Source organism: Schistocerca americana, chromosome 2, assembly GCF_021461395.2.
Source record: "Schistocerca americana isolate TAMUIC-IGC-003095 chromosome 2, iqSchAmer2.1, whole genome shotgun sequence".
Taxonomy (NCBI): Eukaryota; Metazoa; Arthropoda; class Insecta; order Orthoptera; family Acrididae; genus Schistocerca; species Schistocerca americana.
In genome coordinates, this window is record NC_060120.1 from 93,004,162 (window position 1) to 93,020,256 (window position 16,095).

At 43.3% G+C, this 16,095-nt stretch overlaps 1 protein-coding gene across 1 annotated transcript in view; it reads right to left on the reverse strand.

Annotated features, from left to right (window-relative positions):
- Positions 1-16,095, reverse strand: part of LOC124593803 (chaoptin-like) — a 173,329-nt gene that overhangs the window by 118,400 nt on the left and 38,834 nt on the right. The window contains exon 2 of the mRNA XM_047132151.1: positions 6,618-6,765. Within this exon, the coding sequence (XP_046988107.1) occupies positions 6,618-6,765 (148 nt within the window). The remainder of the gene's footprint in view (positions 1-6,617; positions 6,766-16,095) is intronic.

The following is a 16,095-nucleotide window of genomic DNA, read 5'->3' on the forward strand; positions in this document are numbered from 1 at the left end:
GCCTTTCACCCGAGCACAGTCCTTCCCTGAATGTCGCGTCCGAGTGTTCACTCTGAATCTTGCCCGAGTTTTCGACACCGGTTGTCGACGCCTCAGCCCCGAGTCACACCCGAGCCGCAGCTCGGCGTCTCGTCCGAGTTCTCCTTGCTGGGCCCAGTGGCGGCCTTACCCGTAGCCCAGTAGCCCAACTGTGCGCACCTCATTATGGTTTCCTTCTCCATCGCATGCGTCATCGGTCTGTCCGAGAGAGCCATCTTTCCGTGGCGCCTAAGTCAATCTCTGGCCGGAGACGGTCTTCTATCTCGCTGGGACCTCTTCCGTGGACCGTCCTCGAGCTCTTGCGCTCCCCACATATACAGCTGCAGGACTCTCGCAGTGCAACGCCAGTGACTGTCGGTGGTCTGGAAGCAACTAGTCTTTTCTCAAGTACGAATGGCTGTTTTGTTGCATTTCATTGATTATTGTAAATAAATTTCATTTAATCTTGCTCCTATGTTCTTTGTGGATTTGAAAATTAATATTCAAAAGGGGGGGAGGAGTGGGAGGCGTCGAAGTATTCCAACTGAATCCAGAATGAGATTTTCACTCTGCAGCGGAGTGTGCGCTGATATGAAACTTCCTGGCAGGTTCGCAGGAGAGCTTCTGTAAAGTTTGGAAGGTAGGAGACGAGATACTTTCAGAAGTAAAGCTGTGAGTAGTGGGCGTGAGTCGTGCTTCGGTAGCTCAGATTGTAGAGCACTTTCCCACGAAAGGCAAAGGTCCCGAGTTCGAGTCTCGGTCGGACACACAATTTTAATCTGCCAGGAAGTTTCATATTCCAACTGGAGTCTACATATGTGCCATAAAAGCTATTTACAGAGCATGACATAGGATAATATCAGTCCTGCCCCAATCTGACATCTAGGGAGGGGTAAAAACTATCTTTGTCTTGTAGCACATCCTAAATCCTTTCATCTTATTCCCATACACAATAAAAGTGAGAAATTAGATGGGGGCATAAGAACTGTCACATAGTGTTTCCTAAATAAAAGTTCCATAAATTTTCCAACAGATTTTCACAAGAAGAGTGAATATTTTCTTCCTTATTTACTTACTTTTAAGGGCTTCTCCACTCTTCCCCTGTACTCCGTAATCGTTCACCGTCACGGCACTCTTTTTCTTTCAGACCTCTTTTGCTCTTCATTCCAGTTACTCCCGCTCTCTGTTAATCTGAGGCTCCATACCTCCTCCTTCCCGTAGACGACCATTCCAGGATTCCGTTTGACCATCATCCTTGTTTCATTCGCCGTTCATGGACATACCAGTGAGGAGCTCTATCCTCATTTATTAGCAAGACTCTCTGTTCCATATCCATTATCTCTCAAATTTCCTCTTTTCTTCTCTGCTCTGTCCTGGATATCCTACCAGCCCTCCTTATCCCATCCCTCTCTACCGCCTGTACTCAGCTTCTTTGCCGCTACAACATATGTCAGTATACTTTCCACTACAGTTTGCAGAATTCTCTTCTTTGTTTCTTATGACGTTGCTCGGTTCCACAGAACTCCATTTAGCATTTTAATTGCCTATCTCAACTGCTGGATCCTTTGTTCCACATCTGCTTCATGACTTCCCGAGGAATGGATATTCAGTTATAAGTATTTAACCTGATTTACAGCTTTGTAGTTTCTTGTGGCAGTACCATATCCCTTCCAGCTTCTTCCACTACCAGACAGTCTGTTTTGCTCACATTTATCGAAAGCCCGCCTCGTTCAATTCCATTAACTTTCCTATCGTAATTTTGACATCGTCTCTACTTTATCCTATCAGTATGTGATCATCGGCATATGATAATGAGTAAATAGTATCATGCTGGAAAGAAAATTCCATTACTCCGCATGACTCATGCCGCCGTCCGAATATACACTACATATATATTTTAAACTGGGTCGGTGACATACGGCATCCCTAAGTCCTTTCGATGTTTAGAATGTCTCACTCAACTTACTCCCTACTTTAACTGCTGCGTACGATTTGTGATGCATTCTTTGAATTAAGAATATCTGTTGTGCTTCCCCACCTATATACTCGGTCGCTTCCCATAGCCCGTTGATGGGTACAGAATCATACAATTTTTCTAAGTCCACAAACATTACAGGTACTTCCTGACCATTAGAATACTTCCTCTTACTTATTTGTCTAAAGTAAAAAGTGTGATCCATACAAGATCGCCGAATTGCAAAACCTGCCTGTTCCATTCGCATCTTTCCATCAGTCTCATTCTCCAACCCGTTGTTTAGTACAGCGCTAAAAAATTTGCTGACAACACTAATCCCCCTTATTATTATTTGGGTGCTTCCTGTTTCCTTTTCGTAGATAGCAGGTAAGTATGATACTCACCACTCTCTTGGTACTTCCTCTCCGTCCACAATCTGACTGAACAATTTCCATAAAGAATAAGTATCACAATTTTCTTCGAAAACTGATGTTTCCTCAGCATGTATATTACACGTTCATATCGTCTACAACAATCCTATAAAATTCTATCAGTGCCTCCCTTACGTCTGCTGTAGCGCCTGACGAAGGGTACCAATGCTCGTTCAAGTACAGCAGAATTGTCCGCATGTCTTGCATCAAATTTCCTTAACATATGCCCTGGACTATCCGAGAACATGGACGCATGTCCAAAGGAACTTTGTATCGTAATCAGAATAACACAGGTACTGCAATATCGTATTTATCTGCCGATACCGGACAAGCGACCTGTTCGGTGATATACATAATTGATGTAGGAGTGCAGGTCGTAGACTCATGGATGACGACATATGGAACTCTGCGTCGGGCCGTGAGTCACGCATGGATAGCCAAATGGTACCCAAAATTCCATGCATCTATGACCTCTGCTCGTACATCCATTATGTATATCACCGAACGGGTCACAAACGTTGAACTTCAAATTCGCTTGTCTGGTATCGGCAGTGCCTGTATTATTGAGTGAATGGGTCAACGACGAACTTGAACAAGCGTCATGGGGCGCCCGCCCCGAACAAAATGAGATAAAAAAAAAAAAGTAAGGTGACCGCACGCGATATGCGAGAAATCGTTGTTAGAGTCCTGGTGCGGCACAAATTTTCACTGTCGACATTCCATTCTGCAACTGATAGTTGTCCATATGCACAATTTCGAATTCATTTAATGTATTTCATAGCGGCTGTAATCGCCACAGTGCCTGTTCCTTTGGACATGTATGCATTATAACAGGGGACATGTGGTACAGTACCGTAGTATTTTTAAACGATGTGTTGTGTGCTCTAAGCAGTTTTGATTAATAATTGCATGACCATTAGTTTTCTTTTAATGTGGTTGAGGGTAGGTGTACTGCCGCTAGATAGAGAAACACTACGAAGAGCGATATCTTGACAAGGAGCTCCATTCCCGAAGGATGCTTCCTCGTCTTGTTCGACTCTTCAGGGACGACAAGTTTCAAATCAGGCCAACTTAATCGTCGCAGAACTTGCGCGGGTGAAGCCGTTGAAGTTGCTATTCTCGTTTCTGTTGCAGTGAACATGTGAGCACACAACAGCTTTAAGTAGAGGGTGGCATTCCTACAGCCAGTGTACATCGCAATCTGTCACGATTCACGCCTCATCCTGAACAATTATACCATGAATGGTTGCCATAATCGTGTACAGTTGTGTTCGTGGGCACAGCAGGGAAACCTCGCTATCGAGAACTTCTTCTCCGATGTTGTTTTTACGGATCTTTCTCAAGAACAGGACCGGTTAACCCAAAGGACATACATTATTAGTTCAGCAAAAGCTCATGATAGCTGGTAGAGGTCGAACATCAGCGTCAATTGAAAGTTAATGTCTCGTGTTGGACACTTGACACTAAATTTATTTTCTCTCATTTCATAAGTGCTAACGTAAATGGCAGGACATATAACACCTTTCCTCCCACAAATTCTTCCTCTTACTTCTCACTCACATAATCGCTTAACTGGAGATGGGTGAAGGATTTTCACTGTGTACACATTTGTTTACTGCCAACTTCAGCAAGTGGACGAATTACGTTACCCAAGATATGTGTCTGTGTGTTACCATATGTGAGAATACGTTTTGCGCTGCGTTTGTAATGTCGTCATGAATACGCGATTAGTACACAGTCGTAAGTATCCCAATAGGTTTCGAGTATAGGCAGTGGATTACTGAATTAAAAATATCAGTATAGATATCTGTTCAGAAAAAATCTCCCTACTGTTCATGTCCTCGATACAAACTAAGGTACAAGGACAGTCATTATGCTGGTTAAACCCCCCAGGTAGCTGAACAGCATTTGCTCGATACATTTTTTATTTGTCTTCTGCAAAAAATGTTATTTGGTCAAGAGAAATGGGATATGCTGTACATGATAATTTATTTTATCAACGTAATGATGCACAACTTAAAGAAGAGCATTTCTTGTGATGAACCATGTTTAGATATAACGTTGCACATAAAGGTTGATTTTGCTAAATGGAGGCTACTGCAGGTAACAGTCCCAGAGAGGGTAAAGAGCAGATAAGGCCTTGCAGGCATATGGAAAAGCGTTCCTAGGGGGGACACATATTTTAAGATGGATAAAATATATTTGACAGTGTAGGTTTCAATTATTGAAAGTACACTTGATAACACACATCAGGCAGTTGGAAATAATCTGTCTGTACTAATGTTTTAATTCTACACTCAAGAGGGCAGTTAGTTGTAGTACCATCACGTAACAGCCACATTACCCTTCGTATCACCTTCATACAGGGGAGACAGGGTTACAACCAGAGGCTGCAGACATGCCTCAGCTGTGAGGCGTTGTGGAAGGGTGACTGGTCCCACAAGGCGTATGTCAACAATCCCCACCCACCCATACACTGAATCTGAACCAGTGCCGAAGTTTCACTGTCTCCTTACCACCCATATTCTCCGTAGCCCACAGATAATTGTTGCGGGGTTGACGATACCAATCCTGCTACAGGTAGCCTCACACGTTAATTGAATGGTTGACAGGAATCCCAGCAACATGGTCGCCTATGCGACGAACCGGTGACAAAACCATTGTCACGGAGGCAAGTCTGTAGGTACGAGAAACGTATCGAAAGTGCTCTATCATTGTTTTTGGAAAAGAAGATGGTACACCAGGTGACACAAACAAACGCCATTTAAGTCCAAACACGTTGCTAGCTTAACGGGAGATCGGGCGTCAGCGGAGGAGGAAGGAAGCATTCGCAGAAGAAGAGAAAGTAGCGGCACACTGGTGTGTCAGAGACTATTCGAGTACACTGACACGTGCTGAGAACGAGGTTGCCGATGGGAATGAATCCAGTTATTCGGTATGAATGGGCACGTCGGACTAATATGTCTATCATCCATTAAAGCCCACAGATTGTGTATGGTTGAGGTCATTGGATGGTTGGTCGTTGGTGATGCAGGTTCAGAGACAGAAGGCAGAGCGTGGAGTACGAAGGTCGAATCCATCAATAAAAACAACATTGCTAGTCTACAGGACATAGTGTCTGCGGACAGGTGGATAAAGGTGTCTGAGGCGGCGTCCACGCTGCATATCATATGCTCCATGATGTGTTGAGTTATCGAAAAGAGTCTGCAAGATGGGTCCCGAGAAACAGCAACCCAGATCGAAAGAGCACAATAATGGGAATGAGCCTCGATTACTTAATGCTGCATGAGCGGCAGGGAAATGAGTTCCTATTCAGAAACATGACAGGTGATGAGACACGGGTGTACCACTATACCCGAGAATCTAATCAATGAGTTCGAAGGTTCCCAATTCACAAGAGAAGAAAAAAATTCGAAGTGTTTCCCTCCGCTGGAAATATGACTACAGTGTTCGGGGTTGCGAAAGGTTTGATTCCCCTTGATTTCCCCCAGCTAGGAACAATCAATGCGACCCACACCTGTGACACCCTCATGGAACTTATGTCCGCCATTCGACGAAAGAGACCAAGGGTCTTTTTTCGCTCTTGGAGGACAATGCCAACCCTCACACAGCAAGGCTGATCCCAGACCACTGCCCCGATCTGGCCCCATCAAACTTTCATCTGGTCCCTGCGTTGAAAACAGCACTCTTGGGCTATCACTTCCAAACCAGTGCTGTGGCGGAGCAAGCTGTGTGACAGTTTCTTGCATCATAGGGCACTAAGTTTTACCAGAGTGGTTAACTCACTGCGGCAAATGACTCAATGTCGGTAGCATACCATGTCGCGATTTATTTGAAGATATGTAGTCCAGGTGATGTATTGTTTTTGGCATTAAAGTTTTTGTGTAGCGAAACTTTCTTTCGGAACGTCCCTCGTGATAAGACCTGGACAATTTGTAAGTGATAGTAATAGAGGGTGCTGCATACAGTCGTCTGCCTTTGTGCATGCTGGTTGTGCACATGGCTGGTGGTGAAACTGTACTCACTGTCAAAGATGATTTATTGTCACTTGCTAGGCCTTGTACCTCCCTAGCATATCAGGCCACATGTGCGCATGACATTTCTTGCTCCTTATGCTGTCAGGGTTCTCTTCCTGTAGTTCGCCCCCATTTAGCAAAATCACCCCGTGTAAGGCGAGCAGGCTACTGTGCAGAAGAGGCGTGCTGGGTACTGACGAGAAGGCCCTGGGCGCGACGGCGAGCAGGCTGTTGCTCATGAGGCGCAGCGACTCGACGCGGGCGCCGCCCAGCGCGTCCGCCTCCAGCACTCCCAGCCCGGAGCCCACCACGTCCACGTGCGAGATGGTGCTGCCCGCGGGCAGCTCTGCAACACGGCCACACACAATGCATCAGGCGCGCAGCAGAGTACAGGCTGTTTACACAAATTTGTCAGCGTAAACATATTGGTCTCGAAAACTTACGCATACCACCAACCGCCATTAAAATTGCTACACCACGACGATGACGTGCAACAGACGTGAAATTTCACGTACAGGAAGAAGATGCTGTGATATGGAAATGATTAGCTTTTCAGAGCATTCACACAAGGTTGGCGCCGGTGGCGACACCGACAACGTGCTGACATGACGAAAGTTTCCAACCGATTTCTCATAAACAAACGGCAGTTGACCAGCGTTACCTGGTGAAACGTTGTTGTGATGCCTCGTGTAAGGAGGAGAAATCCGTACCACCACGTTTCCGACTTTGACTAAGGTCGGATTGTAGCATATCGCGATTGCGGTGTATCGTATCGCGACATTGCTGCTCGCGTTGGTCGAGATCCAATGACTGTTAGCAGAATCTGGAATCGGTGGGTTCAGGAGGGTAATACGGAACGCCGTGCTAGATCCCAACGGCCTCGCATCAATAGCAGTCGAGATGACAGACATCTTATCCGCATGGCTGTGACGGATCGTGCAGCCGCGTCTCGATTCCTGAGTCAACAGATGGGGACGTTTGCAAGACAACAAACATCTGCACGAACAGTTTGACGACGTTTGCAGCAGCATGGACTATCAGCTCGGAGACCATGGCTGCGGTTACCCTTGACGCTGCATCACAGACAGGAGCGCCTGCGATGGTGTACTCAACGACGAACCTGGGTGCACGAATCGAAAAACGTCATTTTTCTCGGATGAATCCAGGTTCTGTTTACAGCATCGTGATGGTCGCATCCGTGTTTGGCGACATCGCGGTGAACGCACATTGGAAGCGTGTATTCGTCATCACCGTACTGGCGTATCACCCGGCGTGATGGTATGGCATCCCATTGGTTACACGTCTGGTCACCTCTTGTTCGCACTGACGGCACTTTGAAGAGTGGTCGTTACATTTCAGATGCGTTAAGACCCGTGGCTTTACCCTTCATTCGATCCCTGCGAAACCCTACATTTCAGCAGGATAATCCACGATCGCATGTTACAGGTCCTGTACGGGCCTTTCTGGATACAGAAAGTGTTCGACTGTTGCCCTGGCCAGCACATTTTCCAGATCTCTCACCAATTGAAAACGTCTGGTCAATGGTGGCCGAGCAACTGGCTCGTCACAATACGCCAGTCACTACTCTTTATGAACTGTGGTATCGTGTTGAAGCTGTATGGGCATCTGTACCTGTACACGCCATCCAAGCTCTGTTTGACTCAATGTCCAGGCGTATGAAAGCCGTTATTACGGCCAGAGGTGGCTGTTCTGGGTACTGATTTCTGGATCTATGCACCCATATTGCGAGAAAATGTAATCACATGTCAGTTCTAGTATAATATATTTGTCCTATGAATACCCGCTTATCATCTGCATTTCTTCTTGGTGTAGCAATTTTAATGGCCAGTAGTGTACTTTACAGACATTTTTAATGTTTTCGTGATTTTACAAAGTTTCATTACTTAAATAACTAATAAGAAAGAGTTTTCGTATGCCATCAAGTTTCTGAAGGTGAAGAACAACTTCAGGAAGAGTGAAAATCATGTTTATGTCATGTCATGAACAAAGAACATTGCTTCTAAAGCTACCCCGTCCAAAGAGGAAAGGAAAGAAACTAGAAATCTGAAGTGATGTGACACTTTTTAAAGCTTTATAGACTTCTCGGAAGGTATTACAAGAATAAATGGAATATACCGAGTCACTCCAGTTTTAAGTTTTTATAAAGTAAACTGAAAACAATGTTCCTGCTGTGCCTAGTGCATCACTTCCTCATTTTTCACTTTTATAGAACTTCTATAACAGCGTGAGGCACCACTAACACTAATTTCAGTTCAATAAAGATTGAATACTGACATAAGTGATTGCAGGTGTTCTCCAGACATCAGAAACCCTCTTCGTAGTATCCTAAGTTCATCATGCAGACCCACAATGTGCTGCTAATTGATTTCGGAGAAATCTTCAACATGAGGTCATAAAAATGTTAATGTTGTATCACCTGTCATCTTTACGTATTTATCTCTCATCAAAAGGTATCATTTTGACTATTTTTCCAACACAGTTCTAGATTTTCTTTTTTTCTGCCTGTGTTTGCATGTAACAGAATGTGTAATGATTTTGCTTTGGTGTGGAGCCACAGTCATCTAAAACTTTTTGAAAGATATAGCCGCCATTTGACTGTACAACAGGTTTCATTCCCCAATCTAGATCTCGGCCTAAGGTAACACCTCATAATGGCCTAAGGCCGAAATCAACACTCATGCTCATAAATTAAGGATAAAGCTGATACATGGTGAAACAACGCTCTGGTGGGCGGGTTGCGGGCTTAAATCACCTCGGGGTATGACCATGCAGTGCGTTTGACCCGCGGTCGTCACACGGTAGTGCTGGCAGCAGTCCACATACGCAGAGGTGTGTTGGTGCATGTCAGATTATGGTGCAGCGAGTAAGTGTGCAGACGTTTTCAGACGTGCTAATGGTGACTGTCTGTTGAAAATGGCTCAAAGAACACATATTGAAGCCGTTATGAGGGGTAGAATGCTAGGGCAGGTCGTAGCACGTGCCCTCCGTGTGTCACAATGTGCGATCTCAAGATTATGGCAACATTCCAGCAGACAGGAAAGCTGTCCAGGCGCTATAGTACGGGACGTCCACAGTGTACAACACCACAAGAAAACCGATATCTCACCTTCAGTACCCGCAGATGGGCACGGAGTACTGAACGTAGCCTTGCTCGGGTTCTTACCGCAGCCCCTGGAACAGTTGTCTCTAGACACACAGTCTACAGACGATTGAACAGACATGGTTTATTCGCCCGGAGACCTGCACGCTGCATTACACTGACCCCTGGTCACAGGAGAGCCCTTAATGTGCAGGAAACAGTGGCGTTTTGTAGCACATGTATTTCGGGACGGGTTTCTCAATTTATCACCAATACCATGGACTTACAGATCTGTATCGTGTGTGCTCCCTATGTGCCTACGTTATTAGCGTCAGGTTTGTGTAGTGCAAGTTGTGTGGCACTACATTCTGCAACTATCCTTAATTTATGAGCATAAGTGTAGATTGTCGAATAAAACCTGTTGTTCACTCAAATGGCGGATATAGCTTGAGTAATATTGCCCGAATGAAGCATGAGTCATACACCTTTCGTTGTTTCCTGCTTGCGAGTAACATGCTTCCACAGAAAGAAGTTTCCATCTCCTGAGGCCTTACTGAAGTACATTTCATAAAAACAAGGATAAAAACTACAACGTAATTATGAATCAGGCAACGTAAAATACGTCATAAAGGTACTTCAGTCCAGTTAACGGCATTTATCATCCAGCAGGATGATGTACTAACAACACAACCATGATTTTCCTATCAGTAAAGTTCGCTGTGTCTTTCCCCAGTAGTCACTTTACTCAGTACTTCCAAGACCGACCACTTGCAGCTCGCATTAGAACTTAGTAGGAACGGTGTAAAGTAGCGCAAGTTGTGTAAGGTAGACCCAGTTGACGATACTTAAGAAGGGATCACTGAAATTTACTGTTAGATTAAAGTGTATGCCAGCATTGACTAAAATTATTATTAAGAAATTTTATATATTTGTTTCAACTTTTTAAAGTAAAGCGATGCGAAGGCGCTTAGACATAGCACGAGCATACAAATGAGTAGACACAAGACCCAACCAAATAGTAATTCACAAAAAAGGTAGTTTTTTTTCAGGTTTGAGAAGTGTGCGTTTAATGCTGCATGTCCATGATGTCAATTCTTGAGAGTAGCCGGTGGTGGTGCATTATGACTGAGGGTTGCTAGGTTATTTCATTCGTTCTCTTGGTGCAGTTTTCTTCAGAGGATTTCATACACTGTCCTGCTGCTCCTTCGTGAGGACGGAGACCTCTCCATGGTGGTTTACGCAGTCTATGGTTACCTATCTTTGCTTAAAATGTAAATTCATGGGTCGCAATGTTTTAACGCTATGGTTAATGCTCAGTTGTCGTTTCGAAGCCTGAAGCCTCCAAAGTGTTGAGTGAAGTTCACGCACTCTTAGCGCCGTGTAGCTCTTTATCTCTAAACTGGTGAACAATCTCTGTCCCCCGGATACCGGAAAACTGGCAGTGGAGTTCGCAATTTCGGCCAAACTCTCCCACCGTGTGACAAGTCCCACCTACGTGACACTCGCCATTTTTGACATACAGAGCAATCTAGCGGCTGATTGCGCCAATTTGAAGTTTTGGAAAGAAGTCCGGGAAGTTTCGGCTCCTGGCTGCAAGAAGGAGAACAGTTTACACGTGGCATCCGCCTCAACTGCAAGTGCCTACACGTATACAAAACGTACTGTGAGTTGTTTGTGAGCTAACGTGATTGATGCAGTATTTTCTTCATTATATCCAGTGGTTCTGAGAAACCTGGCATCTACAAAATGCAACCTTTGGCAATCTGGTCTGATTTTCACCAAGCATTTGTGGCCGTTTATGTTAGGCACCCAACAATCTGAAACTACTGTTTTTCAAATTTTACTGTTCTACGACATTTATGTAACGTATTTTCGCGTTCATTGTAACGGAAATGGTTTCTGGTGTAGTACCGAGTAGAAGAAAGGTGGGTAGTAGGCCACATAAAAATTATTGACCGGAACTATTGCGTAAGGTCTTGGATGATGAGACGAATTAAACCACCACAGCTCGTCAGGCTAACAAAAGATGTGGAATATGCTGACGAGACGGGAGAAACACCAATACCAGCCATGACTTAAGTAGGAAAATTCTGGAAGTAACCCAATTGTCTTTATGTTGTGTGATGTAAGGCACACAGAATTGTTCTCCTAATTAATCCACCACATGATACCACACCAGGTGTCTCTATCGCCGAGCTGAAGTAGTGAAGTTCCTTGTTCACTATCTTTATCATTTCGTGTGTGTGTGTGTGTGTGTGTGTGTGTGTGTGTGTGTGTGCGTGTGTGTGTGTGTATGTGTGTATGTGTGTGTGTGTGTGTGTGTGTGTGTGTGTGTGGTTTCCTGTTCTTACGACAATCATTTGATTTGTTTTTAAGATTTCTATTGAAAAGTTTATTTTTTGAAGTTTTGTGATCATGCGCCAGTACATAAAATGGTTAACCTCACGGGAAGCTAGGAAGTCGGGCTAATTAAAAGTAACTTTCTTTGGTTATCGATTAAATAACATCTTTGGATGTTTATCATCAGGCTTAACTATGACCATACATTATAGTGAATACTACCAAAGAAAATGTGTTAATAAAAAACGAGCTAAAGAAAAACTAGAGTCTCCTGTGATTTCGAAGAGAGTATCATAGGAAGTGAAACGTATATTGGGTTATCTCTAGACAATAATAGTAATAATAGTTTATTGCATTTTAATATTAAAGAGAATATTGAAGAAAATAATATTAAAGAGAAAAGATCGTGCTGTGTTAAATGAACCCTGAGATTTTCGAATGAATTAATTCGGCGTACATGTGCGAATCCCAAAGAAAGCAGGTGTCGGCAGGTGCGAAAATTACCGAACTATCAGTTCTATCAGTTTAATAAGTCATGGCTGCAAAATATCTACACGATTCCTTTACAGACGAATGTAAATACAGGTAGTGCCGACCTTGGGGCAGATCAGTTTGGATTCCGTAGAAATGTTGGAACACGTGAGGAAATACTGACCCTACGCCTTATCTTAGAAGATACATTAAGGAAAGGCAAACTTACGTTTCTGGCATTTGTAGACTTAGAGAAAGCTTTTGACAATGTTGACTGCAATACTAGCTTTCAAATTCTGATGGTGGCAGGGGTAAAACACAGGGAGCGAAAGGCTACTTACAACTTCTACACAAACCAGATGGCAGTTATAGAGGGGCTCGAAAGGGAAGCAGTGATTCAAAAGGGAGTGAGACATGTTTGTAGCCTATACCAGATGATATGCAGTCTGTACATTGAGCAAGCAGGAATGGAGACAAAAGAAAATATCGGAGTAGGAATTAAAATCCATGGAGAAGAAATAAAAACTTCGAGGTTCGCCGATGACATTGTAATTCTGTCAGAGACAGCAAAGGACCTGGAAGAGCAGCTAAACGGAATGGACAGTGACTTGAAAGGAGGATATAAGATGAACATCAACAAGAGCAAAACGAGGATAATGGAATGTAGTCGAATTAAATCGGGTGATGCTGCGGGTATTAGGTTAGGAAATGAGACGCTTAAATTAATGAATGAGTTTTGCTATTTGGGGAGCAAAATAACTGATGATTGTATAATTAGAGAGGATAAAAAATGTAGACTGGCAATGGCAAGGAAAGCGTTTCTGAAGAAGTGAAATTTGTTAACATCGAGAATAGATTTAGGTGTCAGGAAGTCTTTTCTGAATGTATCTGTATGGAGTGTAGCCATGTATGGAAGTGAAACATGGACGATAAACAGTTTAGACAAGAAAATAATAGAAGCGTTTGAAATGAAGTACTACAGAATAATGCTGAAGATTAGATGAGTCGATCACGTAACTAATGATAAGATAAAGAAAAAAATTGGGGAGAGGAGAAATTTATGGCACAACTTGTCTAGCAGAAGGGATCGGTTGGTAGGACAAATTCTGAGGCAACAAGGGATTACTCATTTACTATTGGAGGGAAGCGTGGAGGGTAAAAATCGTGGAGCGAGACCAAGAGATGAATTTACTAACCAGATTCACAAGGTTATCGGTTGCAGTAGATACTGGGAAATGAAGAAGCTTGCAATGGATAGAGTAGCATGGAGAGCTGCATCAAACCAGTCTCTGGACTGAAGACCACAACAACCATGAGCTAAACAAAACCAATGATTTTAGTTCATTTTGAAACACAAATCGGTTAGCTAGTAACTGTTAATGAGCATCTTTGGCGGCAACCGCTAAATAACGCAGCTATCCGATGGTAATAATTTGAATTTAAGCTTACTGATCAACAAATATTGACTGCAGTGACAGATAGTGTCGTGTCAGCTCGCTTTCATGTAACTCGACGATGTGAAGAATTCTGGCTCGGCTCAGAAAAATGACGTTACACTTTCGCTGATCGTGGAAATGTCAGTAGGCAGCAATAGGAGGCGTCACGAATGGCGCCCAACGTGGGTTTCGAAGGTATCAAACAAATCAACAGTAAACACTTTATACATCTGATTTAGTGAGTTATTTAGTGACTGTGTACGAACGATGTAACTATTCGTGTAAAGTAGTTCGTGTTACATGTTCACTGTCTTAGAGAAACTACACGCTGAGTTACAGTGAACTGAAAGCGTTAGACGTGTCTGAGGGAGTCAGACTTACAGATGTTACAAATGAAACAAAACCCAAGTACGTATCGAAATTGACACGGCGAGGTGGCCTTAATAATCGGTAGTTAAACTTCGAGTCGCAGTTCATTGTGCTTCAATTAAATATGTTGTAACAGCTGGTGGATGGCTACTGCAAGTTTCCTCGCGTTGTCGTAATGATATTGCAGCCTAGACAGTATTTGTGTGTTGCGTATCTGTAGTTCTGTTAGTGTTGATTGGTAGTAATCTGCAGTATCTGACCATGTCCAAGAAGCCCTATAGGTTGAAATCTAATGTAGAGGATATGAACGAAGATATGACTAAGGAGGAGAAAACAGAGGTGGATGATAATAGGCTAGAAAACGTATTCCCTGAACAGATGAATCGAGCAGCAGAATTAGAATAATCGAATGTGACCGGAATAAACTCGTTTTCGGCAGAAACGACTGAAAGTAAAAACGTAGGAGTGCCGACACCCAACAGCGTTTCCATTGTACGACCTAGCAGTATGGGTAAAGCTAGAAATGAAGTGGGGGTGGATGCTTTGTTTTACTTTTCAATTAAGTTGAAGGAGAAAGCTGATCAGGAACGGGAGGTACAAGGACAGAAATACAGGGAAAATGGGATAAAAAGGTTCGAGAATTTAAGGAGAAGATATTAAAAGCTAATCGGCAACGGGAGGTACAAGAACGAAAACACAGGGAAGAAAGTGATCAGAAAGACCGAGGATTGAAGGAGGATATTAAACAGGCGAATAAATCGCGAGAGGCTCAAAATAGACGATAGGCTGCCTCAGGATCTCGAGACACTGAAACTGGACTTCAAGTCAGGAAGTAGTAAACATGATATCTTACAGGGATCGGTAAATATCTTAGAGAAGCATATGGAAGAGATATGTAAAGAGCACTCTGCCGTGTCAGACAGAATAGATGATCTATCGATCAAAGTAAAAGTCTCACAGCTATTAAGCCAAGAGTATATTTAGAACTGATTAATGGGTCAGACGAAAAAGACTGAGGAAGAAATATGAGAGTGGATAGTGACCAAATCAGAGGAGGTACGATCTCAACTACAGAGCGCTCTAGAGTCAGTTAGTAAATCGATCAAATAGGAATCATCGATACCCGTAAACACCGAAAACGTAAAAGAATTTAAAGCCGAGGTTCAGAATATTAAAGAAAAGGTAATCTCAGAAATTCCCGCTTGGCTTAATCAAGTCAACAATTGATTATTGCGTACGGACAGCTAGTCAACAGACCTAAAATAGCTGGCTAGATAGTACGATCAACGCTCACCGATCAATCCAAAGATAAAGAAAAAGAGGTGCAACGGCAGCCGGAAAAAATCGGTTTGCAGTAGCGAAGACTCAGATTACGGCAATCGACATTTTGACCATCGGAGTGGAACAGTATACTTACAATCAGGCGGTTCCATATGTTTTCAACATAGAAAACTTCTATTCACCAATTGGTGCTGATAAAAAAGTTTTAAAATCTGTTTCCTAAATCCTGGAATGAGCGGACAAAATTCAGTTTATAGTATCGAAAACCAGTGGTGAGGTCTCGCTATGGGCACCTGAGGTAGCTAAGACTTGTACGTCGTGCTGCGAATTTGAAAACTTACGTATTGCGAAATAGTGATCGAAAAGTAAACAAATAAGAAACGAGATTTATGGTATAGGATTACACAACCCGAAACAGTATTTCGAAAGTACATAAATAAGACCCGATACTGGGGAGAATCCATCAACCATATGGAGGTTTAAGAGTTCTGAAAGGGGAATTATCAATTCATCTGCGAGAGAAATTATTTACTGTACCCGACGATAACTTAGATCGATTCCTGTCAGTAGTATACTCGCTAATGGTAATCCAAGAGGAAGCTAGCAGTTCGAAAAGTCAGATATATGATGCTAATGCGTACAATGTATACCGCGGTAATTGTTGCAATGATTAACATCG